At 42.3% G+C, this 26,443-nt stretch overlaps 2 protein-coding genes across 2 annotated transcripts; both read right to left on the bottom strand.

Moving 5' to 3' along the window:
- Positions 1 to 14,004: 14,004 nt before the first annotated feature.
- LOC121321169 (olfactory receptor 1509-like) lies at positions 14,005 to 14,979 on the bottom strand. The gene has a single exon (XM_041260066.1). It carries the CDS (start codon positions 14,977 to 14,979, stop codon positions 14,005 to 14,007), a length of 975 nt encoding a protein of 324 aa, XP_041116000.1.
- An 852-nt stretch (positions 14,980 to 15,831) lies between these two features.
- On the bottom strand, positions 15,832 to 16,524 carry LOC121321168 (olfactory receptor 4D1-like). The gene has a single exon (XM_041260065.1). The coding sequence runs from the start codon at positions 16,522 to 16,524 to the stop codon at positions 15,832 to 15,834; it is 693 nt and encodes a 230-aa protein (XP_041115999.1).
- Between the last annotated feature and the right edge of the window lie 9,919 nt (positions 16,525 to 26,443).

Genomic DNA, 26,443 nt, shown 5'->3' with positions numbered 1-26,443 from the left:
AAGACGTGTAGAATGGACAGACATTTATCTCACTTACAGTATCCTACTAGAATTTACAAAATAAAAAGGTCTGTTTCCAGTTTAAGTTTGCAAAAAAAAAAAAAAAAATACACTATATTTACACTACCGATCAAAAGTTTTAGAACACCCCCATTTTTACAGTTTCTATTGAAATTTAAGCAGTTCAAGTCCAGTGAATAACCTGAAATGGTAGAAAGGTAAGCGGTAAACTGCCAGAGGTTAAAAAAAAAAGTTTAAGTTACCAAAAATTGAAAGTTATACAAATATGAGTTATACAAAATGGCCTTTTTCAGGGAACAAGTAATGGGTTAACAACTTATAGCTGTTCTGTAGCAATGGAAGTAAATTAAGCCTTGAAAGTTGATGCTAACAATTCCTACAGGTGTCCCAACTTTTGTTGATTACCTACAACCCCTCTGTCTGTATAAAAACAGTGTTGGAACAGATTGTGTTCCTACACCCTCTTAAGCATTATTTGGACAGTATTGTACTGCAGGAAGTAGTATATTGCTATCATAATGGTGAGAAAAAGGCAATTAACAAAGGAAGACAGACAGACCATTATAACCCTTAAAAGTGTAGGTCTTTCCCTTAGAGAAATTGTAAAGAAAGCCAAGGTGTCAGTGAGTACAGTTTCCTACACCATCAAAAGGCACTTGGAAACCAGAGGAAACTTTGACAGGAAGAGGTCTGGCAGACCCAAAGCCACAACAGAATCAGAAGACAAGTTTCTGAGAGTCAACAGCTTGTGTGATAGGCGGCTCACAGTACAACAGCTTCAAGCACAGCTTAACACTGGTTGAAGTAAGCGAGTCTCAGTTTCAACTATGAAGAGAAGACTTCGAGTTGCAGGTTTGACAGGTCGAGTGGCAGTAAGAAAGCCATTGCTAAGATGGCAAAATAAGAAAAAGAGGCTTGCCTGGGCCATGAAGCACCACCAGTGGACTACTGAATACTGGAAGAAGGTCTTATGGACCGATGAATCAAAATTTGAAATCTTCGGTTCATCACGCAGGGTTTTTGTACACCGTCGAGTAGGCGAAAGGATGGTTCCTCGGTGTGTGACACCAACTGTCAAACATGGAGGAGGAAGCGTGATGGTCTGGGGCTCTTTTGCTGGATCCAGAGTCAGCGACTTGCACAGAGTGAGTGGCACCCTGAACCAAAATGGCTACCACAGCATTTTGCAGCGCCATGCAATACCCTCTGGTATACGCCTAGTTGGTCAGGGGTTCATCCTACAGCAAGATAATGACCCAAAACATACCTCCAGGCTATGTCAGAACTGCCTTAGAAGAAAAGAACAAGACGGTAGGCTTCAAATCATGGAATGGCCAGCATAGTCTTCAGACTTAAACCCCATCGAGCTGGTTTGGGATGAACTGGACAGAAGGGTGAAAGCAAAGCAACCTACAAGTGCAACACATTTGTGGGAACTTCTGCAACAGTTCTGGGAAGAACTTTCCGAACAATATTTGATTTCCATTGTAGAAAGAATGCCACGAGTGTGTTCGGTTGTTCTAACTGCAAAAGGTGGCTACTTTGATGAGTCAAAAATTTAGATTAAATTTTGTTAAACAAAACGATTCCATGATTTCTTTTTTTTATCTCAAATTGTTTATTTGTTCCATGCTTTAATTTCAGAGTAACATGAAGATATTAAACTGTGCAAATTTCAATAAAAACTGGAAAAATGGAGGTGTTCTAAAACTTTTGGCCGGTAGTGTGTGTGTGTTCACAGTTGGTGTCAAGTGTGACTCCGCACCCAAAACCACATGTACCAGCTTTCGAGTGTTTAATGGATATTCTAATATATATATATATATATATATATATAATATATATATTATATATATGGTATATAAATGGTAAAACACATCACATCACAATTTATTGCACCTGTACCAAAATCTCACAGTGTACCACTTTCTTACATTACATGGGTCAAGTTTTGGTATGCGCACCACACTGTGACAATGTACCACTTTATAACATTACACTGTTAATGGTAGGAAACAACAGAGTTTTGCCAAGAAATGCCAGTTACCGATCTGACTATCAGACTCATCTGAGCAGCCTGTAACCTCTTCATTAAAACCGGTAAAGGTGGGAAACAACAGAGAGGCTGGAAATTGACAGACTGAGCTCAAGGTTCTATCTAAAGACGGTTGTGAAGAGGCCATAAACAGGGTTCAAAATGAATCTGCATTGAAGCATAGTTGTTGACAATGAAAGTAAAGATCTGCCAGGTAAAATAATCCCTGAATAAATTGATTTAACGTAAAAAATGTACACATTTTATTGGTATTTATTTCAAGTATGTACTTGTGGTATAAACAAAATACTGTATACCAGAAAGGATTATTCTGTATTCATTCTATCTCTCTCTCTCTCTCTCTCTCTCTCTCTCTCTCTCTCTCTCTCTCTCTCTCTCTCTGGTGGAGGATTGTGGGAAGGGCTTGCAGAGAGGTGGAACGCCGGTGCGGTAGGACCGGGAAATTTAAAACTGTATTTATTTATTTATTTATTTAGTTTGATAGTTACTTAGTTGTTCTTTTTGGGTGTTTGTTTGTTCCTAGGTTAGTGGTGTGTGTGTGTGTGTGTGTTTGTTTGTTTGTTTGTAGGGTGGTGGTGTGTGCTTGGATATCCCGTTATGGGGTCTCGTTCAGGAGGGCTGGGGGCTCTCACCCGCAGACACGGGGTCCGTTGCCTGCCTGACCCCGGGGTTTCGGTGGAGGAGTGCCTGCTGGCAGTAGGAGAGGTGGTGGGGTTTGAGAATAGTATGTTGGCGTCAAGAATGAATAAAGCGCTGGTAATATTTTTAGTGGAGGTGTCTCTGGTACACAAGCTGGTAGAGGAAGGATTTACAGTGAAAGGTGAATTTGTTCAGGTTTCCCTTCTAATAACCCCGGTAACGAAAGTTATTATTTCTAATGTGCCTCCGTTTTTAAAAAATGAGCAATTAGAAAAAAATTTAGCTCGGTTTGGTAAACTGGTGTCCCGGATTAAGGAAATCCCACTGGGGTGCAAAAATAACAGTGTTAGGCACGTCATGTCGTTTAGAAGGCAGGCGTTTGTCTTATTAAATGATCCTAATCAAGTCATTAATGTTGCCTGGAATTTTAACGTGGAAGGGATGAATTGTGTAGTTTTTGTCAGTTCCGAAACGATGAGGTGTTTTTACTGTGGAGAACAGGGTCACCAGAGGAAAGCCTGCCCGAGAAAGGAGGCTAGAGCCGCAGAGCGAGCCCGTGTTGACCAAGGAGGGGGCGATCCAGAAGGAAACCAGAGCAGAACCACCAACACCACGGCCTCGCACAAAGAGACCCAGCCACAGCCTGTCACTGACGGGTTTGGAGGATAATACAGCTACTACTGAGAATGGTGAAGAATCATTCAAGGTAGTAGCGAAAAAGACACGATTTCAACAGAAGGCTGCAGAGCTGCCGGATGGCAGAGTGCAGCCAGTGCAGAACTCCGAACCCATGCAGACAAGGAGACTGCGGGCTCCAGGCGGGGCGTCAGTCCCTCCCAACGCGGAGTCAGAGAACACAGCACAGGATGAGCCGGGCGCGGTGCAAGAGGCAGAGGCCGGTGTCGAGGAGTCGGAGGGAGCTGCGGAGGAGCGGATTCTCGGGGGCGAGCGAGAGGACAGCGCGGATGAGATGGAGGGGGAGCTCTCTGACTCCTCGCTTATCTCAGACATCCCTGATAGCCAACCCGTCAGTAAGAAAAAGTTATACACGCTTGAGCAGGTAAATGATTTTATGATTGAAACAAAAGGGAAAAGGGGAGTAGAAATAGAGAGTTTTTTCCCTGATCTAAGGTTATTTCTCCACTCCGCTCATGTTATAACAAGGAAAGCCACAATAGAAGAATTTGATCAGCCAAAACGTTATAGATTAAAAAAAAATTGTTCAGAAAATTAAAAAGGATCTTAAAAGTGGTTCAAAATCTCTTGTTTAAAAATGGCTGTGTTTTATGAAACTTCTTTTATTACTTGTTTTAGTCTGTTAGTTTTTTTAGCTATGATGGAAAGGTGCGTTTTTGTTTCTTTTAATCTAAACGGCTGCAGACAGTCTTTTAAGAGGGCGCAGCTAGTCGAGTTTTTAGAGCAGAAGCAGGCGGGGGTGGTGTTTCTGTAGGAAACGCACTCGGATCAGGAGAATGAGGAGGCATGGCGAGCGGAGTGGAAGGGGCTGTGCGTGATGAGTCACAGCACTAGTACTAGTGCAGGAGTAGCTGTGCTTTTTAAACCCAGCCTGGGGGCAGTTTTACTAGATATAGATGAAATCGAGAAAGGGAGGATTTTAAAAGTAAGAGCTAGGCTGGGCAGTACAGTGTATGTTTTCATTAATATTTATGCCCCCAATAGAGGGGGGGGGGGGGGGGGAACGAATTTTATTTTTTAAGAAATTAAAGCAAGCTCTTTTTAATATTAATAATAATGATGTGGTGGTACTAGGAGGAGATTTTAATTGTACTGTTAATTTTAATATTGATAGAAATAATGATGAACCACACCCTCAGTCCAGTGACCTGGTTGACATATGGAGATGCCTGCACCCCAGTTCAAGACAATACACCTGGTGTCAGTATCACACAGACTGTGTATGTAGAGCAAGACTAGACCGGTTTTATACTTCTAAAAACGATTTAAATAAATTTATCAAAGCAAGAATCATCCCCAGTAGTCTCTCTGACCACCACTGTCTATTAATTACAGTAATAATTCAATCAGAACCCCACAGAGCATCTTACTGGCATTTCAATGTAAAATTATTACAAGATGTAAAATTTAAGCAACAATTCAAACTTTTTTGGATAATTTGGAAAAAAGAAAAAGCACAATATAAAGATTTAAGACAATGGTGGGACATTGGCAAAATACAAATTAAATGTTTTTGTCAACAATATACTATAAATGCAACCAGGTCACTGAACACAGCCGTGAGAGAACTGGAGTCCAAAATCCTCCTCCTAGAGGAAAGTTTAAATTCAGAATTTAAAGAATTTATTCGAGATTTTTTAACTGTAAGTGATATTTGTGATTTTAATGTAGGAATGGTCTCCCTGGATCAAGAGAAGGCTTTCGACAGAGTCGACCACACCTACCTCTTTCATACACTGGAAGCCTTCGGGTTCGGTCCTCGTTTTATTGCTTATATTCGGCTTTTATATTCCAACATTTTTAGTATTTTAAAGATCAACAATGGTCTGAGTCAGCCCTTCCCAGTGTGCAGGGGTATAAGGCAGGGCTGTGCCCTGTCTGGTATGCTGTATTCACTGGTTATAGAGCCCCTGCTGCACCTGCTGAGGGTCAGGCTAGCTGGATGGACAGTGCCCTCCTCGCCCTCCACACCCTCCTCTGCCACAGTGAAGGTGTCTGCCTACGCAGACGATGTGACTGTGATTGTGAAGGGGGATGCAGATGTCCAAGCGCTGCAGCAGACTCTAAATGTGTTCCAGAGAGCATCTTCTGCCAGAGTAAACTGGGCAAAATGTGACACCTTCCTGTCAGGCAGCTGGGATGAGGGCACCCCTCCTTTCCTGCCTGAGGGGCTGAAATGGAACAGAACAGGTATTAAAGTGTTGGGGGTGCACCTCGGAACAGAAAACTACATGAAAAAGAACTGGGAGGGTTTGTTGGACAGGGTGAGGGGGCGGCTGCAGAGGTGGAAGGGACTGCTGGCTCAACTGTCCTTCAAGGGTCGGGTGCTTGTTATTAATAATCTGGTGGCCTCTAGCTTGTGGCACAAGCTGGTATGCCTGGACCCACCCCAGGGCCTGGTGAAGGAGATCCAGAGAGTGTTGCTGGAGTTCTTTTGGAGCGGGAGACAGAGTTTGAGGCTGGCAGTCCTCTACCTCCCTAGTGATGAGGGGGGGCAGGGGCTAGTCAGCATTGCCAGCAGGGTGGCAGCCTTCAGACTGCAGGCGGTTCAGAGACTCCTGTACACTGAGGAGGAGGCTCATTGGAAGAGGCTGGCCTGTTTCCTTCTCAATAGATTTGGGGGGCTGGGGTTAGGAAAACACCTGTTTTTAATTGAGAACACCAGTTTTAGTAAAGCAGGACTTCCTCCTTTTTATCAAAGTATTTTAAAAGCCTGGCAGCTGGTGAGGGTGGAAAGGGATGTGGAGTCCTTGACAGGGCAGGACCTGTTTGAGGAGCCCCTATTTTTTAATCCACTCTTTCCAGTTAAGTTCCTCCAGTCGATGACGCTCTGTGCCAGTTTTTTAAAAGCAGGTGTAACCAGGATGGTCCACCTGTTAAACCTTGAGCTCTCCTGCTGGCTAACTGCCTCCCAGCTAACTGCACAGCTAGGCTGGCACTCAGAGAGGCTTGCAGAAAGACTGATGGGTGAGTTGAGGGGCTGCCTCTCCCCGCGGCTCAAGGCAGTCCTGAGGGAGGAGTTGTCCAGAGGCACAGAGCAGAGACAGCTTTCCTTATTTCCAGGGATGATCGTGTCACCAGCAGTAGGTGAGGAAGGTGAGGGCGGTGGAGAGAATGGAGGGACTTTGCTTAAATTGCAGAATGTGGAGGAAATTATCTTTCACACAATGAATGGAAAACATATATACAAATTGTGTGTTAAAGCCACAGAGTATAGTAGGCTAAGGGGTCTGGTAGACTCTAAGTGGCGAGCTTACTTGGCTGTAGAGGAGGGGCACAGGCCGGTGTGGAGGGTGCTGTACAAGCCGCCTCTCGCCAAGAGAGTGGGGGACCTGCAGTGGAAGATTCTACACTGCATTGTGTCCACAGGCAGGTTTCTCCATAGAGTGGACCCCAGCATCAGTGAGCAGTGCGCTTTTTGCTCAGCAGAGGAAACTCTCTTTCATGCCTACAGTGAGTGTGAGAGACTGCGGCCACTTTTTAATTTACTGCAGGGAATCCTGAATAATTTAGGGGTCGTTTTTAGTAAGGAGCTTTTTATTTTTGGGGTTCTATACAGTTTTAAAATGAAAAACAGGTGTGTTCTTATTAATTTTTTAATTGGACAGGCAAAATTGGCTATTTTAAAGACAAGGAAAAATCAACTCTCTGGTTCTGGACTGACCAGTTTAGTGGTTCAGTTCAGGGTGCTCGTGGTCAGCCAGATCAGAGTAGAGTTTGAGTATTTTAAACTGGTCAGTAACCTGGAGGACTTTCAGGAGAGGTGGTGTGTGGGAGACACCTTGTGTGCTGTGAGTGAGGAGGGGGAGCTCCAGTTTTTGTTCTAATTTTATTTAATTTTTGTTTTACAGTGTTTTATTTTGGCTTTTATCTGTTTTCAACAAAGAAAAAAACACTGTTTAATATTGATTTTTTAATGATCCTTTTATTTTGTTTAAAATCTGTTTTTAAGGAGAACACGATGTATTTTAGGATTTTTTAAATTTTGTTCAGGCAGTAGGAATCTTAACTTTTGTTGTGTTTTACCTTTATTTGAATTTTAATGGATTTTATTTGGAATATTTAAATAAAGGATCTTAAAAGTCAAAAGTCTCTCTCTCTCTCTCTCTCTCTCTCTCTCTCTCTCTCTCTCCGAAGGGAACAGAGAGTCTCAGGAGCTTTAGATTTGCAGGTATGAGCTGGTGTGCAGTGGACGTGGGTTACTGTGTATCATGCTGTTGTTTATGGGGTATACCCTTTAACATGCTGAGCAGCAGAAACTGCATTTGCAATTTCAAATGGAGCAGACAGTCTGTTAAATGCACTGTGGCAGAGCAAAGCTCTGCCCTTTAAATTGGCAGAGATGGGGTTAACTTCCCCTACCTGCCTGGGTTTATTATGTTCAGGTGGCTGGGGTTGATTAGTTGATTAGGTTAATTAACGATCAATCAGCGCCCAGCCACCTGATATAAAAGGAGGCCTCTGCTTCTCATTTGGGGAGAGGGAGCTGAGGAAGCAGGTTGGTGTTTGTTTTGTGGTTTTTGAAGTTTCTAAATCCAGTGAAGACATTGCCCAGCCTGGAAACTTTATTTTTGTGAGTTTTGTTTTTGCTTTATTTATGTTTGAGTATTTGTTATTTTGCCCTTGTGCACTTTATTTTTGTTTATTTATAATAAAATTGTTATTTTTTTGAACTACAGTCTGTCTCTGGGCCTCTATCCACTCGCCAGCCTGCCACATTTGGTGTCAGAAGTGGGATAGCGCCACCTAGAGGCTCATAACAGTATTTTTTTTTTTTTGAAAAAAGCCAGAGAGGGAGGAGGAGCTGCCGTCGCTCCCAGAGCCAGAGAGGGAGGAGGATCGGCCGTCGCTCCCAGAGCCAGAGAGGAGGGAGGATCTGCTGTTGCTCCCAGAGCCAGAGAGGGAGGAGGATCTGCTGTCGCTCCCAGAGCCAGAGAGGGAGGAGGAGCCTGCCGTCGCTCCCAGAGCCAGAGAGGGAGGAGGAGCTGCCGTCGCTCCCAGAGCCAGAGAGGGGTGAGGAGCCGCCGTCGCTCCCAGAGCCAGAGAGGGAGGAGCCGCCGTCGCTCTCAGAGCCAGAGAGGGGGAGGAGCCAGCCGCCGTCGCTCTCAGAGCCCGAGAGGGAGGAGCCGCCGCCGCTCTCAGAGCCCGAGAGGGAGGAGCCGCCGCCGCCGCTCTCAGAGCCCGAGAGGGAGGAGCCGCCGCTCCCCTCAGAGCCCGAGAGGGAGGAGCCACCAGAGGGAGCCGGGCCGCCGTCCTCCGCCTCCGCCACCAGAGGGAGTCTGGGGGCCGCCGCCTCCGCCACCAGAGGGAGCCGGGCCGCCGTGTCCGCCGCCTCCGCCACCAGAGGGAGCCGGGCCTATGCCGTCTGCCTCCGTCCCTGCGCCTCGGCCAGGGAGCCGGGCCTCTCGCCACCCGAGGCGAGCCGGAGGATGGCCTCGGCCGCCTCCGCCTCCGCCACCAGCAGCTTTCCGGGCCGCCGGCCTCCGCCACCAGAGGGAGCCGCCGCCGCCTCCGCCTCCGCCACCAGAGGGAGCCGGGCCGCCGCCGCCGCCTCCGCCACCAGAGGGAGCCGGGCCGCCGCCGCCGCCTCCGCCACCAGAGGGAGCCGGGCCGCCGCCGCCGCCTCCGCCACCAGAGGGAGCCGGGCCGCCGCCGCCGCCTCCGCCACCAGAGGGAGCCGGGCCGCCGGCGCCGTGCTACCTTGGAGATTCGGGGCCCCCCCAACCAAAGGCGGCTTGGAGCCACCGCCGCTCTCAGAACCCGAGAGGGAGGAGCCGCCGCCGCTCTCAGAGCCCGAGAGGGAGGAGCCGCCGCCGCTCTCAGAGCCCGAGAGGGAGGAGCCGCCGCCGCTCTCAGAACCCGAGAGGGAGGAGCCACCAGAGGGAGCCGGGCCGCCGCCTCCGCCTCCGCCACCAGAGGGAGCCGGGCCGCCGCCTCCGCCTCCGCCACCAGAGGGAGCCGGGCCGCCGCCTCCGCCACCAGAGGGAGCCGGGCCGCCGCCTCCGCCACCAGAGGGAGCCGGGCCGCCGCCTCCGCCACCAGAGGGAGCCGGCCGTCGCCGCCTCCGCCACCAGAGGGAGCCGGGCCGCCGCCGCCGCCTCCGCCACCAGAGGGAGCCGGGCCGCCGCCGCCGCCTCCGCCACCAGAGGGAGCCGGGCCGCCGCCGCCGCCTCCGCCACCAGAGGGAGCCGGGCCGCCGTCGCCGTGCTACCTTGGAGATTCGGGGCCCCCTCAACCAAAGAAGGCTTGGGGGCTCCGACATCAACCCCGCCCACCACCACCCACCATAACAGCCCACCCAAGGGACATAATTGGACTCTTGGGGGGAGGGGGGTGGGGAGGGTGGGGGGAAGGGGGGAGTTGGCCGATTGCGGCCGGTGTACGTTGTACATGGGGGGAGGTGTGTGGCAGAGCAAAGCTCTGCCCTTTAAATTGGCAGAGATGGGGTTAACTTCCCCTACCTGCCTGGGTTTATTATGTTCAGGTGGCTGGGGTTGATTAGTTGATTAGGTTAATTAACGATCAATCAGCGCCCAGCCACCTGATATAAAAGGAGGCCTCTGCTTCTCATTTGGGGAGAGGGAGCTGAGGAAGCAGGTTGGTGTTTGTTTTGTGGTTTTTGAAGTTTCTAAATCCAGTGAAGGCATTGCCCAGCCTGGAAACTTTATTTTTGTGAGTTTTGTTTTTGCTTTATTTATGTTTGAGTATTTGTTATTTTGCCCTTGTGCACTTTATTTTTGTTTATTTATAATAAAATTGTTATTTTTTTGAACTACAGTCTGTCTCTGGGCCTCTATCCACTCGTCAGCCTGCCACATGCACCTACAGAGTTTTAAAACCCCTCATTTGTGTTGTTTTGATGTGTTATTCACTTATTTTCTGATTGATTGTTCTGGTTGGGAGAGTTCTTATGATAAGGCTCCACCATCATTTAATTCAGGCTCAGGTTCAGGCTCATTGTTCCAGCCTTCGTATGAATTAAATCACATTTTATAGGGAATGAATATACTTGTTGGCACAATAATTTTGACTGGGTCCGTAATCCTGGTCATGAATCTTCAAATTAAACCAACTGCATCACTGATCAGGTCCTAGAGTATTTAACTATTTATATTCATCATAAGAATTCAAACTGTAGAAGAAGGGGAGGTATAAAACACCCTGGGCTTATTATATGATGATGATGATGATAAACCTAACAAATACTGTAAGTAATACAACATAATCAAGGTATTTTAAGTGTTGTAACATTAATATGTAAGTTTATCCATTCAAACAAATGTAAAACAGAAATGTTTTGAAAATACTGTATTGTAAACTATAATACCATCCCAGTATGGGTACGTGGTACTTAAACGGTATGATTGCGTCTGGGTTCTTCAGCTGGGCTCGCTTGCCCTTTTCTCTCGCTCCACACACTGCCGTTCCCTTAGTGACAACCACTACCGAATGGGAAAGAGTCCTCTCTGAACGTCAATCACTGAGCATATATATAAAAAAGCTGCCCTATCAGGGACCTGCTGTGAGGAGGAAGTCCCTCCCACCTCCTGCTGAAGAGAGTCGTCCTCACAATAGCATATCACCATTTTCTCTCTCACTCTTCACTGAGACAGGTCACAGATTGCCTTGTGCTTTCTTTGTTCCGAATTTGGCTGATTTGTTGGTTCTTGAACCTACAAATTAAAAAAAATACACGGTAAGACACACTTTGGAGTGTTTTTGAGTTTGCTCTTGCTTTAGTCTCGCTTTAGTTTCAACCCCTCTTTGAGATTGGCAAGCAGCCATTAGTCTCTTTTTTACTACCTCGCATAGTTAATTACCATTGTGTTAGCTATTGTGGTGCTGTAGGGTGACCCCGCGGGCTCGCGGCGCGGTCCTCTATGCCCATTTACTTAGCGTCAGCGACCCTCCAACTTCGGCACCAATTGACTTTGCACCGGTGGGAACATCTTTGGCACCGACTACAGCTCAGCACCGACCTCGGCATCGACAGGCTCGGTACCGATAGACTCGGCACCGATCATCGCTCGGTGCACCCTTGACGCCGACACCAACTCCGATTAATCAGCAGCAGTTAACATCACTCGGCACCAACGCATGACGCCCGGCGTCATGTCAGTGCGCTCCACTGGGTCCTCCGTCTGGAGAAATTCTATAGAAATCAGTGGTTGCTGCTGCGAAAAGACATAATGTCACAGTGCATCCGTCATCTTTGTTACGCAAGAACTTGCACATTATGAATAAATCTTTAGGAAAAAACAGTTTTCAGACAAAAAAAATGTGCCTGTAATGTTAAAAAAAAGAAAACAAATTCTTACCCCCCCCAGATTGCCCAAAGAGGCTCTATAGAATGTCGTTCAGAAATATTATCATGTATGTATTAATACTACCACTACCAATGATAATAATAATAATGCTAAATATTTTATATAATACAGTATACATGTAACTGTGACAATAACTCAAGGAAATCTCATTCTCAATTCCTCTACTTGTGTTAAAAGCACAGGCAGCAATTTTTCAAAACAGTTTGTGGCATTCAATAGGGATTTCTCCATGCAGACCTGTATGATGCCAGTTTTCTTATAAGATATTTTTTCTCTATACATAAAAGCATACATGTGTTAAAATGATATATATATATATATATATATATATATATAATATAATATATATATATATAGATATATATATAAAGAAAGGTAGAGAGAGATTTGAACCATGTACAACAAGGTATACGCTACAAAGTAGTGACAGTACCAATTACAGATTGGGCAGAATGCTGCCTGTTAAAAGCAATAGATTTCCAAGACTTTAATATTTCTCAAATGTATTTTAAATGTTACCTTTCATTACACTTCACCATTTAAGAATCGCCTCACCTTAATTAAATTAAAACGTCACCTAACTGCACATGTTTGTGGTAAAAAAAAAGGTATAAACTTGTTCTCCTGAAACAAAGCCTGGAGTAATACATTGACTTTAATGAGTGTTATTTTAACAGTGCCTTTATATAATCTAACATTTACTATCCCGTTCTCATTGTACTTGTAAAGTCAAATATCTGGAAACTGATTTGTGTTTGTTTTTTGGGGGCACCTACTAAATGCCTTGAAGCTGGCCAATGTAACTTCCTGGAACATCACAAAACAGTTCTGATGGTCTTAATAATTGTACTGATGCTCCTGGCAATTCTGAAGGCACATAGTAGGTGTGCTCTGTGGGTCTAACATGCCTCTAAATGGGGTGGTGGGGGTGGGGGTGTTAATGTACGCTTCTGATCCAAAAATGATGCCACTTGTTCTTTGAAATACATGCCTTCCTGTAAAAGTACTATTGTCATTTTGTCACCGTTCATTAACAAAAACGATCCTGTGATGTAAGCACACATTTCCTTTCCAGTGCTCAAGAGAGCATAGAAGACAGCAGAGTGGCAGCAAGCTCCAGTTATTTTTCTCAGTGTATATTGAACCTCAGCCCATTAGGTTCATTTTTAGGTAAATGTGTTTATGAATAACAGTGTATATCGTGGCCGGTAACTTGAATAGCAAATGGTACAGAAAGACAGACAGCAGCACTTAGGATTAAATTAAAATGCAATTCATTGTTCATGGGAAGAAAAAATCTCTTTCATTTGTTACTGTGTCCTGCCAGTATGCAAAATATGTGCATAATTCAGTGTCTAAAATCTGTCTGATATAGGCTACTGTACAAAATTTAACAGCATGACATCTTGAAAAAGTCGATTGAACCTCACACAGTACACCACAAAGTGTTTGTAAACTAATAAATAAATAAATACATAGATAAATAAAAAATACTGGACAACTCTCCCTGTCACACAATACAACTCAGTTTCATAGCAAAATAGGATTTGAATTTATTTGTAGCTGCTAAAATACAACCTTTTGAACTAACTAGACCACAAGAGTATAATCCCGTTTAACACAAATTGACTAATATGCATATTTGATTTTTTCATGAAAATAGCATATAATTTACCTTACAATGACTTGAGCTGCCTCTCTCAGTAGATGGAATCCAATGAAACATATTAATATAGGAATGAAAATACAGTAAACCAGTCAAAAGTGTCTATTTTAACTTTAACTTGAAAAGGAGCATGCTGTGTACACTTGCTGCATTTGATGATAATTTTGCACGACCATTAAACATATCAGACCCTGTCCAGTCTAGGCCCCGTTATAAACATACTGGTACTTATCATATCAAGATGCAATGCCTCAACCGCTTAAAGAAAGCAATATAGTGGTATACGATTGTTCTTTGTTACAATGCACATTACTTACTTGTGCTTCTAAAATGTATTACCTTGTTGGATACGCTAAAGAAAATACTGGTATTAAATATCGCAGAGGCTCGGCCAAGAGAATAGGCAACTTCCAACAATTACAGCCTCCATTTGTCCATTTTAAAGAGCACCTTTCTAAGGGGACAGTAAATCAAATCTTAAAATGTAATTCAAATTTATTTAGCCTGTAATATTCCATACCTTCATTACAAGCATTCTAACATGAATGTATTCCTGTTTTATTAATAAACTGATTCAAACTGATTTGCTCTGCGAATGCTCACCTCATGGGGTTAACCATTCTCTTCCTGAAGTTTTTAATCTGCTCCAAAATTTCTTCAGTTTTCAAGGTGTATATAATTGGATTTAGCAACGGTGGAAGAGTAGCAGACAAGGAAGTGTTAAGAATCCTGGTATCTGTGTCTATACGGAACTTTACCAATACTATAATATAGGTCACTAACAGAGGTATGTAAAATATTGCTACTAAGGTTAAATGGGTAGAGCATGTTTTAAATGCTTTCCGCCTTCCTTCTGCAGATGCTATTTTTAAAAGGGATATGATAATGGATATATATGATATTATAATGAAAGCCAATGGCACACAAATAATACCTACAACATAAAAGTATACATTTGTCCAATTTGGAGAATTATCATTGCAAGCCAAGACAAACACTGGCCCATGGTCACAGAAATAGCTTTCAATGGCTGTGGATTTACAGAATGACAAGCGTTTTAATAAAAATATTGTGACAACCATAAATACAAAAGGGATTATCCAAGTCACTGCTATGATTACAATCATTCTAGTGTTTGTGTTGATTGTATTACTTCTCAATGGGAAACATATCGAAACTAATCTGTCATATGCTAATACAGCAAGAGTAAATGATTCCATTCCACAAAAATAATGGACAAAAAACAGTTGAGTAAAACAAACGCCATAGAAAACAAATCTTGAGTTAAAAAGAAAAACATCGATAGCTTTTGGAATGATTGCTGTGCTGTAAATTACATCTACCATTGATAAGCTAAAGATAGCGAGATACTTTGGGGTGTGCAGGCTCTCCACAAACCAAATAATTGCCATTAGCAGGAAATTTGCTAAAAGGGTTGCAAGATAAACAAAAGACAGGAATATAAAATAATAATGGGTGTTCTGCAGTGAATGAAAACCGTTGATGTAAAACCCCAGTGGTTTGACAATTGTAGAATTCTGTTCTGTTGGTGTTGCTGACAGCTGAGAATTCATTGTGATTTTTCTGATGCAATCTTTTTTCAACCTGTAAAACAAATTCAAACGACCAATAAACAATCAGCAAATCTAAACACAATAACAGGAACAATAACCACAAATTTAAAATAAACAAATATACCTCAAGTAAATCTCATTAAAACTACAGGTATATTGTGCTATGTAAAATCAGATTGCCATGGTGTACGTCTTAAGATGATATCCAATATGCTTTCCAATGGTTCCCTACAAAAAGTACAACTCTGAAATTATATCAACAAGTTAAGACCAAAGAGTGATTTGTTATGAACCAAGAATAACATTTAAGGCTGCTATGTTTTATTTCCCTGTAAGATGCAGACACCGTTATCCAAAGCAGCAGACGAGAATGTTTTACTAAATATTACTACTACTACTAATATTATTAATTGGTTTTGCACTGATGTAAGTAAAGTATGTAAAATATATTCACAATGCTTGTAAAAAATAATATCTCTCCCTATCAAGCAATGTAATAAAAAGAACTCAAATGAAGTAAATACATAACATACCAGGTATGCTGCAAACCCACACGTTTCACATTCAGTTCTGAAGTGCTGGTCCATGACAATTGAACTCTCATTTATTTTCATTTAGTTCTCTTGGGGAATTAATTATGGTTCCAATACTCAGTTGATTAAAGTAATAATTATCAGCAAATCTGCTCGTTACAGTAATTGCATCATTTGCTGGTTTTAACAAGGGATTTAGTTTATTTGTTTTCATTAACAGTATGAAGTAAGCTGTAAGCCTTCATTAGGTCTATCCAAATACACAGCAACATCAGCCAAGAAACTATATCTTGCTGCAATGTACACTTTGGAGTTATATTTAAGTGACAGCTAGAGGCTGCATCTTGTTTACAAAGAGATATCCTGTAGCCATCATGAGACAGAAAAACACTTTCATATTAATGTTGGTATATAATGGAAGATTTATTGTATCATATACTGAAGTTGGTCCATGATCACAAAAATAACTGTTTACAATTGTAGTTTTGCAGTATGGCAGTCGTGGAATTAAAGCAACCATAATCACAACGACAATTAAAGGGATAATCCAAGAAATTAGAATAACTAGCATCATTCTTGTGGTCGAATTCAGTGTATTACATCGCAGTGGAAAGTATATAGCAATTAACCTGTCATACGCCAGTACACAGAGAGCAAACGACTCCATTGAACAAAAATAATGTACGAAGAAAATCTGGGTTAAACAAGCGTTGAAATATACAAATCTCGAGTTGAACAGGAACGTGTGTATTGCCTTTGGAATGAGTGCAGTGCTATAACTGACGTCTACTACAGCTAAGCTAAAAATAGCTAAATACTTTGACGTGTGCAGACTTTCTGCGTACCAAATGACTGACATTATTAAAAAATTTGCTAGCAGTGTTACGACATAAACAACAGCCAAGAACATGAAATAATAATTAGTATTCTGCAGGGCATAAAATCCTCTGATGTAAAACCCCAATGGGTAGGTAAAGTTACTGAGGTCTTCCGATCCTTGCAGCGTGGCCATTGCTAGTTATTTTCTTCCAAAAGTCTTGATCAGCCTGTGTTTATAATAATAATAATAATAATATAATAATAATAATAATAATAATAATAATAATAATAATAATAATTGAATACCCGAAGGTTACCAAATACTTAATAAGCATTTCTGCACATACAGTAAGCTTTAAAAAAGTGAATTATAATGAATTTACTGTGTGTGAGTTATATTACAGTCCATGAATATAATGTATTTTGTTTGATATCACAATGTATACGAGTTCATGCCGTGCTTCTACTCTAAGGGCTGGTTTCACAGACCCTAATTAGCACTAATCTTGGATTACCTTGCCTAAGGTAACTTAAAAATAAGTAATTGTGGAAAAGAAAATGACTGCAGGCGAATATAATGTATTCAGTAAACACAGTGTTGTTTGTTTTTCATTTGGAGTGTCTCAATATTTTCTTTCAAATAAGAGGACAGTTTTTAGCAGACATAGTCCACATTCCATTAGATGGGATGGTTTTAATTCATCACCAAACTTCAAATATGATCATATGTCTGCAGCAGGCCTGTGGAAATTGAGTGTGTTTTATCATTTTTGTATTTAAGTTTGGCAAGGAGGGGGTTAATTCCATTTTTACCGAATCCTTGTGCAGAATATGACTGGAGCTTAACTGGTTAATTGAGGATCAGTTAAACCCAGCCCCATGCTGTATAAAGGTTGCTTTGTTTGGGGCAAGTTATTCAAGGGAGAGGCTGAATAGAGCAGGGTGTGCTCTCTGTCTCAGCACCGTGCTAGCCCAGCTTGAGTGCTGTTTTTGCTGTGTTTTTGTTTAACCCTTTTATTTAACAATACAGGAACACAAATAAAAGCGTTAAACAAAAATACATCAAAACAGCAAAAACAGCACTCAAGCTGGGCTAGCACTGTGCTGAGACAGAGAGCGCACCCTGTTGTATTACGCAGCCTCTCCCTCAACGAACTCCTCAAACGTAAGTACACAAATACAAATGAAATACTAAAATACAAAAATAACAAAGCACACACAATGTACACAATGTCTTCCTCAGAGATCCAAATGAATTATCGGAAATGCAGTCCCGTCTCTTTCTTCCTGAAATTAAAATTGACCCCAATACATAAGGTGTCAGGTAAAGTTCAGAAAACGTATTAGAGTTTATCAAGCTTGTGGTCTGATCCGGAATCCTGAAACCCTCAATAATAATAATAATAATAATAATAATAATAATAGTTTCAGAAATGAAGTGAACATGTATTTAACGTTATTTATATGTATTTATTTATTTATTTTTAAGGGAAGCATCGACTCAAAGTATCCTCCTACATAAATGTGCACTTATCGGCCTTCAATATGGGGAAAAAAAACACAAAAAACAAAAAACAAAAAACAAAAAACAATTCAATAGAAAATAAAGACCAAATGAATGCTTTTGGAGAACAAAACACATCATTGTGTCAGGTCAACATTATTCCTCGCACACAGCTTCTGCTGCTAAAACGGCTACGAGATTTAGCTGCCAAAAAAGGACCAGTGGACTGAGGCAAATGAAAGTTATAGAATTATTCAGATCACCAAAACCTTAGATGGAGCATTGTATGCTTTGAATTGTTGCAGTTAAGCAAATTTAAAAAAGTAATCTCATACTTGATTTTTCTTCTATTTCATCAGTAAGGGCTGGAGATCCTGTCTATGTTATTGAGCAGCTAAGAACTTTTATTGTATTCATTTCAATTGCATGTTATTACAATGCCTTAACAGCAAGTATCAAAGTACTGTATATAAAAGTTTTACTGAATTTTAGAAGTGTAATGATTCCTAAAGTTCTATAATTTGTCAAAGTTGTACTGAATTGTTCTCTGATGATTTTCAAAGTTTGGTATAGGGTGTGTTTATACAGTGTTCCGTTACCTTAACTTTTGGTGTTAAAGTTTTATTGAATTGCATTAATTTAATGACTTCTAAAGCTTTGAAATGGTACATACGAAGTACAAATGTTTCGAAAGAGCTATATATCATCAGTAGGTACTTGTGTACTAAGTACTTGTGTATGTTAACTTTATTCTATACATTATTAAAGGTACAGTAATTGTTATTACCTGTTTGATTATCAATACAAATCAATTATACAAACTAGTATTGTCCCAAATTAGTTCTGATAATTGACTCTCTACTGTATATATGTAAGACAGACATTTTAGTTTTCTGAAACTTAAAAGCTATTACAACAAAGGCAAGGTACAATAAAGACACATGCAACAAAAAACATTATTGTACATACCAAACCCTTTTGCAGTGCTTTCCGGTCCTGTTTTGCTCTGAATTCTGCTGTTGAGTATGAGAAACCCTTCTTATTTATTGCTGAACATAGTGGAAAACAAACTGTAACTCTAGTATTCATTGGGGAATAGGAAAGAGCCCCAACCAATGAGATGAAGTAATACTTGTCAGTAATCTGTTTTTAAATGTGCAAGCTAATTACACTCATTTGGGATGTAATTACAGTAATATGCTTAAAGCAAACACAAAAACTGTGAAGTGCGTGTGTCTCTTTAAAACAACTGCTCTGGTAATAAGAATCTGTTTAGATCAGTATATCAGTCAATTAACATTATAGTAGATAATGTGGAGACTACAGTACGGGAGAAATTCCAATAGCAGGCTTATTAGCTAGTTACCTGGCTTGGAAAATGTACCCCTGAGCCTCCAATACCATGTCTGACAGCACATGATACAAACTACTATAAAGATTTGAAAATCTTACGAGATCACAATCCTAGAGTATTACCAGTAGTAACATACCCCATTCAGATTTCAACATGATACAATGAGTGTCAATGAATGACAATCTGCTTTGGGGTCCTTTTCTATGGATATGCAAGCATCAGATAAAAAAAGCAGTTAATAAATACAGTACTTTATTTCTAAATGACACTCACAATGAATTTATTTTCCTACTCAGAAGTATTTAATTTGATGTGGCTGTTTAAAGTGACCACACTAGTGGCCTTTCCCAGTGAAACCGGCACCTGTGCAGTAGGTCAATCATGGCGACTTACTATTGATTCACTATTGCACAAATGCAGAACTGCTACTGTGCCTACTTCAAAGAAAATGTTATGATTTCAAGAATGTACTGTGTTGTTGGAGGAAGGCAAATTGGGGCATATTTTAAAAGTGTTTCTTGAATCAACTTTTAAGAGGACAAGAGAAACCAGAAATTATGGAGTGTGCTACATACTCTTTGTCTCCACTGATACCAAAAGGGACGTCCTTGTTAAAAATGACTTAGACGGTGGCAGAGGATCTAGCAACATCATGCCACCAGAAGACAGACAACAGCTACTGCTGGAGAAACTAAAGACATGTCTTCCTGACAAAGGGCACAAAAAGAACAGGTGAATGCCCCTGTAAATACTGTATTTTTGGTTGGGTTTGTAAATAAAATGTGTTTAATTTGTATAATTTGAAAGTTTGGGTAAATTAAAGTGTGTGCTGGATATGGCAGAGGTGGGAGGTTAGACTTTCTTCCCTGCCTAATTGAAACCTAATGTGTAGAAAGTGGTCAGGTGTTATTTGACTAATTGATTATCAATTAACCCTGTCCACATGCCTTTAAAAAGGAGCTGAAAAAGCTAGTCCTTTGTTCTTGTTTTTTTGTGCACCAGGGTGATGATTCATTATTATTATTATTATTATTATTATTATTATTATATTTATTATTATTATTATTATTATTATTATTATTATTATTTATTGGCAGACACCCTTACAAGGCAACTTACATTTGTTTATGAAAAATACATATCAAGAATTACCGTACAATTGAGAGCAAGACACAAAATACAATGACTTCAGTCCTAATAAGAGCAAATACAAAACATAGTACAATTTGATATCTGGGCAGTTCACGAGCAGATAACAGTGTTGGTAGTTACATCAGGGTTAGATATGAGTGCAGGTGAATACTACAGATTGGGTTAAGTGCATGATTAAATACAGTAAAATAGGGAGCAGATAAATGCAAGTTAAAGTGCTTTAAAGGCACAGTATAGACCAGAAGGGAAGAGTCGAGTTTTACAAGTGTTGTCTGAAGAGGTGTGTCTTGAGGAGGTGCCGGAAGGTGGTCAGGGACTGGGCAGTCCTGACATCCATAGGAAGGTCATTCCACCACTGTGGGGCGAGGGTGGAGAAGGAGCTGGCTCTGGAGGAAGGAGAGCGTAGAGGAGGTACAGACAGTCTTCTAGTGCAGGCGGAGCAGAGAGGTCGGGTAGGGGTGTAGGGAGAGATGGGGGTCTGGAAGTAGTTGGGTGCAGTCTGGTCAAGGCATCGGTAGGCGAGTCTTGAACTGGATGCAAGGGGTGATCGGGAGCCAGTGGAGTGTGCGGAGCAGTGGAGAAGCGAGGCAGAGAGAACACTGGGTGAGCAGTGGCGTTCTGGATGAGCTGGAGTAGATGGGTGGCGGACGCATGGAGGCCGGCCAGGAGGGAGTTGCAGTAGTCTAGGCGGGAGAGTACCAGGGCCTGGACGAGGAATTGCATGGAGTAGTTGGTGAGGAAGAGTCGGATTCTTCGTATGTTGCTCAGGAAGAAACAGAAGGTGCACGCTAGAGTGGAGATATGCTGGGAGTAGGAGAGGCAGGGGTCCAGGGTTACTCCGACATTCTTGGCTGAGGAGGAGGGAGAGAGAGTGGTGGATTCCAGAGGAATGGAGATAGATATCAGAAGAGGGGGAAGATGAGGAGTGGAAGAAAAGGAGGTCGGATTTAGAGAGGTTGAGTTTGAGGTGATGCAAGTGCATCCAGGAGCAGATAACAGACAGGTGGAGAGATAGGAGGGGATGGTGGGGGGGAAGGAGAGGAAGATCTGAGCATCATCAGCATAGAAATGGTATGAGAAACCATAGGATGCGATGAGGGGGCCCAGGGAGCAGGTGTAGAGAGAGTAAGGGGGAGGACCCAAGACTGATCCTTGGGGGACTTCTGTTGAGAGAGGGTGAGGTGTGGAGGTTGAGCCGTGCCAGGTTACCTGGTAGGTGCGGTCGGAGAGGTAGGAGGAGAACCAGGCCAGAGCATCGCCAGAGATTCCCAAGTCAGCGAGAGAGGATAGGAGAATAGAGTGATCAACAGTGTCAAAGGCAGTAGAGAGATCGAGGAGAATTAGGACAGAGGAGAGAGAGGCAGCACGGGCAGAGTTCAGTGAATTAGTGACAGACAGGAGAGCAGTTTCAGTGGAGTGAGCAGAGCGGAAACCAGATTGGAGATGGTTGAGCAGAGAGTGGTTAGACAGGAAAGAAGAGAACTGGCGGTGTACTTCCTGCTCAAGGGTTTTAGAAAAGGGTAAGAGGGAGACAGGACGGTAGTTCTGGAGGGAGTGGGGTCAAGGCCAGAGAGGAGAGAGGTGTTGAGAATGGAGGAGATGAAGGGGAGTAGAGCAGGAGCAGCAGAGTGGGGAGGGGGTCCAGGGTGCCCATGGTGGGTTTGTGGCCCTGGAGGAAGGAGGAGAGGTCAGAGGCTGAGAGGGGAGAGGAGGAGGAGAAGGAATGTGAGTACAGAGGATGTTGAGGTTGGAGCAGGAGGGGATGGTGGGGAGGGAGAGGTGTTAAAGAGTTTGCGGAGATCAGAGATTTTAGAGGAGAAGAAAGAGGCAAAGTGGTCAGAGGAGATAGAGAAGGGAAGAGGAGTGGGAGGGTTGAGGAGGGAGGTGAAAGTAGAGAATAGTTTCCGGAGGTTGTTAATGGAGGTTTGGATAAGTGATTGGAAATAGGAGCATTTAGCAGAGAAGAGAGTAGAGAAGAAGGAAGGAGGAGAGGAGGGAGCGGTAGAGGTTTAGGGCAGCAGGGAGTTTGGTTCTCTTCCATTTCTTTTCAGCAGAGCACAGTTTGGGTCTTGCTAAGAGGACCACAGAGGAGATCCAGGTTTGGGGAGGGGAGGGACGGTCAGGTTTGTAGGTGAGGGGACAGAGGGAGTCTAGAAAGGGGGAGAAGATGGTGGAGGTAGCAGAGTCTACAGAGAGTTGGGAGAATGAGTCGATAGGAGGGAGGTGAAAGAGCGATGGAGGCAAGGACAGAGGTAGAGAGAGAGCGGAGGTTACAGCAGGAGGTGAAAGTGGGGGTAGGTGGAGTAGGGAGAGAGGGGAGAGCCAGAGAAAAAGAGATGAAATAGTGATCAGAGAGGTCCAGAGGGGTGACAGAGAGGGTGGATGGGCAGCAGGTCCTGGAGAAAGTGATGTCCAGTTAACAGCTAGCTTTGTGGGTAGGAGAGGATGGAGGGAGAGAGAAGTTGAATGAGTCAAGGAGAGGAAGGTATCTGGTAGTGTTGGTGAGGTTGGAGAGATGAATATTGAAATCACCTAACAGGACAGTTCGGGTAGACAGAGAGGGGAGGGAGGAGAGGAGACAATCAAGTTCATCAAAGAAGTGAGGGAGAGGTCCATGGAGACGGTACAGTACAATTAGCAGGAGTTGCCAAGGAGAGGTTAGTTGGACAGAATTAAATTCAAAGGTGTTAACAGAGAGTGAGGAGAGGTCAGAGGGGACAGAAAAAGTAAGGTGGGAGAGAAGAACGGTCCCACCTCCCCATCCAGTGATATGCGACGTATGAGACAGGACATGGAGAGAGGACAGGGCAGCAAGAGTTAGTGTTATCAGGAGAGAGCCAGTATTCAGTGAGAGCAAGGAAATTGAGAGAGAGGTGGGAGGCAAAGGCAGAGATTAAATCAGCTTTGTTAGCAGAAGGGTGACAGTTCCAGAGGGCACCAGAGAGAGTGCAGGAAGGGAGAGAGTGGGAGAGTGGGGGAGAGGCAGAGGGATGAGGTTAGAGGTGTTAGGGGAGCAGCGGTGGAGAGAGGACAGTAGTGAGAGGACAGAATAACAGGGATGTGAGAGACAGTCATAGCAGGACTGCCCAAGTGCCAGAGAATGAGGGGCTTCCTCCCCGAGTGCAAGAGAATGAGGAGTTACCTTCCCGAGTATCAAAGAGAGAGGAGCCACTGCAGCCCCAAGTACCAAAGAGCGAGCGGCCACTGCTGTCTCCAGGGCCAAAGTGGGAGGAGCACCTGACTGTTACTGAGTCAGAAGGGGTGGTGCCTCTGCTCTTCCCAGTGCCAAAGTGTGAGGAGCCCGTGCCGTCTACAGTGACAGAGGGGGAGGAGCTTCCACTGGCTCCAGACTCAGAAGGGCAAGCGCTGGGCCAACTTCAGGAGCCTCTATACCTGCTGCTATGGGGAGCATGCCAAAAGCCAGCTACACATCTGAAGGGTCCAGTGTCCCAGTTGCCAATGCTGACCCTGTCAGAGTGCCACCGCCCAGAGCCACTACCAGTGGTGCCACCGCCAACAAGCCAGGGGCTTACACCTACACTTGGGCCACCCTCTAGAGAGGAGCCCCAATAGGGGAAAAACAATTGGATTTAGGGAGTAGCAAGGGAGTTAAACAGGCAGCTCCTCACAGAAGCCCAGGGGCTATCATGGGGACTAAAACAGGAACTGTCTCATTGAAACCCAGGGGTCTTAAAAGGGGTTAAACAGACACCCCTGATAGAAGATGGAGAACCAGGGGAGACAGAGGAGTCCAGACCAACCCGCCCTACAACCCACCCACAAGAAGCCAAAAGAAAAAACAATAGGATGGGACTGGTGGGGAAATGGCTGGGGTTTAAAGGGGGGGGGTGCCATGTGTGCTACTCACAGAGGAAAGGTATGTGATAGGGCGCAAGCCCTGCTCATGTAAATTGTGTTTAAACAAAGATTAATTATTTTGTATTTAATTTAGGCAGGGATGGGGTTAATTCCATTGTTAGGGAGGGAGAGTTGAGTGAAGACTAATGCCCAGCCTGAACAGGAGAATTTTGGAAAAGCAGAGAACCTTCAGAAGGTCTTTGCCAGCCTAAAGGGTTCCTAGTGTGTTTTGTTTAAACCTTTTATTTTGGTGATTGTACCTGTTTTTTTTGTATCTGTGTTTATTTTTGTTTCTGTAAATAAACGTGTGCCAGGCTTGCCAGAGATGGTAACCTTTCACAGTGGACAAAGGCTTTATTCCAAGGTGTCCACGTTGTATACACTGCCAAAGGACTCCTTCCATGTGTTGTGCTGTATTGAATTCTTCATCTTCAGACAGGGGTCTATTCTACTTAATTAAACAGCTTTTACCTCTGTGTGATCTAGCTTGAGTCACCCCCCAGGGGTGATCTATTGATTCACTTATTAAATTACTACATACAGTACAATGAAATAGTGAAACGAGCACTAAGAAAATTCCAGTTTATTCATTTTAATTTACTGCTGTTTAGATTAAAAAAAAATAAAAATGACCCTGCTTTGGGAATGGTACCTAATAAAATGAAATGGTATTTTGTTATTGGGTAAGTTGTTATAGACAGCGCCTTACATTATTATTGTTATTATTATTAGTAGTAGTATTTATTTTAAATTTGGATTGAAGCCTCTGCACAACAGAGTGGGCTAATAACTGCTGTATTTATTATTACAACTCAAAAACAAAAACTTCCCAATGCATTCATATGATAGTACTTCAAATGCCCTACTTGATGTGAATTGTGGAACTCTGTTAGTGTGGTGTTCTTAGTATGCAATGTACACTGGCTACTGGCTGTTACCATGCAACACACTGTACTTGGTACCCAGAAATTACACTGGAAGTGCAGCAGAATCAAAAACTTTTTGGGAATCAACTCTGGGAAGTTACATTACAAGCACACTATAGAATGAATGTAGGGACACATGATTTTTAAAATGTTCTAATATGTGCACTGATTTCCTTTAATTAAACATTGTGTAAACCTACTGTAAATGGTCCACACATTTTTTTTTTATTTTCACAATATGCTCAGACTGAAAACAATTACAGTACAACTTGTCTTAACAGTAACATAATGGTTACTAGCTATTAAACCCCGTACTGCAAATACATCACAGTAAAACAAGTAATATATTTCAAGATTTTTGCATATATGTTATTGAAGAGTGTTGTAAATCTTTTGAGAATATTCTCCCATTACAATTGTGGCAACACAATTAACATTACTTTGTCCATTCTAAAACCATTCTAATTCAAAGTTCAGTGTAAAGTATTTAATAGGTTTTAAAAGCCTACTGTACAGTATGTGGCTTTAGTTTAGGTGCAGGTGATGTAGGGAATACACAGAACTGCAGGTCTGATGATGTGTTAAACCATGAGGTTACATTATTCAGATTATAGGGAAAGTGTACTGTGTGTAATAATAATAATAATAATAATAATAATAATAATAATAATAATAATAATAATAATAATAATAATAATGTTCTTTCATGTTCATTCACACATTTGTACTGTTTTGTGTTTGTTAAAATTTGATTATATATATATATATATATAGATATCTATATCTATATATATATATATATATATATAAGCATACAAAAATAAGATATTATGCTAGTTCTTTTTTTTACTAAACTCTCTAATGAGAGATTAGAAGCTTATTATTATTATTATTATTATTATTTATTATTATTATTATTATTATTATTATTATTATTAGTTACAGCCTCATAGTAGTTTTTTTTTTTTTTAGTAGTTGTAGTAGTAGTATTTAGTCTTACTTTTTTGTGAGCATTACAAAACAAAATAGAGAAATACAAGAAAAATGAGTAAACATTGTCAAAGCAAAACACACACAAACCTTTCTGGAAAATAATAACATAAAAACATTTCATCTTAGATTCAAACCTTAGAAATTAAAATATGAATGTCAGTACCAATATGAATTCGCCCCAAACTACTGTAGTGCTCAGTATACTGTAGTCCGCAGTATACACAAAGTGGTGGTTTAATTTCCCATCTTGATTTCAAAGTGTACGTTTGAACTAACGTACACTTTGAATATTTATATTTAACAAGATAAAAAAAAATGCATTTGA

Source organism: Polyodon spathula, chromosome 9 (genome assembly GCF_017654505.1).
Source record: "Polyodon spathula isolate WHYD16114869_AA chromosome 9, ASM1765450v1, whole genome shotgun sequence".
NCBI lineage: Eukaryota > Metazoa > Chordata > Actinopteri > Acipenseriformes > Polyodontidae > Polyodon > Polyodon spathula.
The sequence above is the reverse complement of the archived record's forward strand: the minus strand, read 5'-3'. Positions and strand labels throughout refer to the sequence as shown.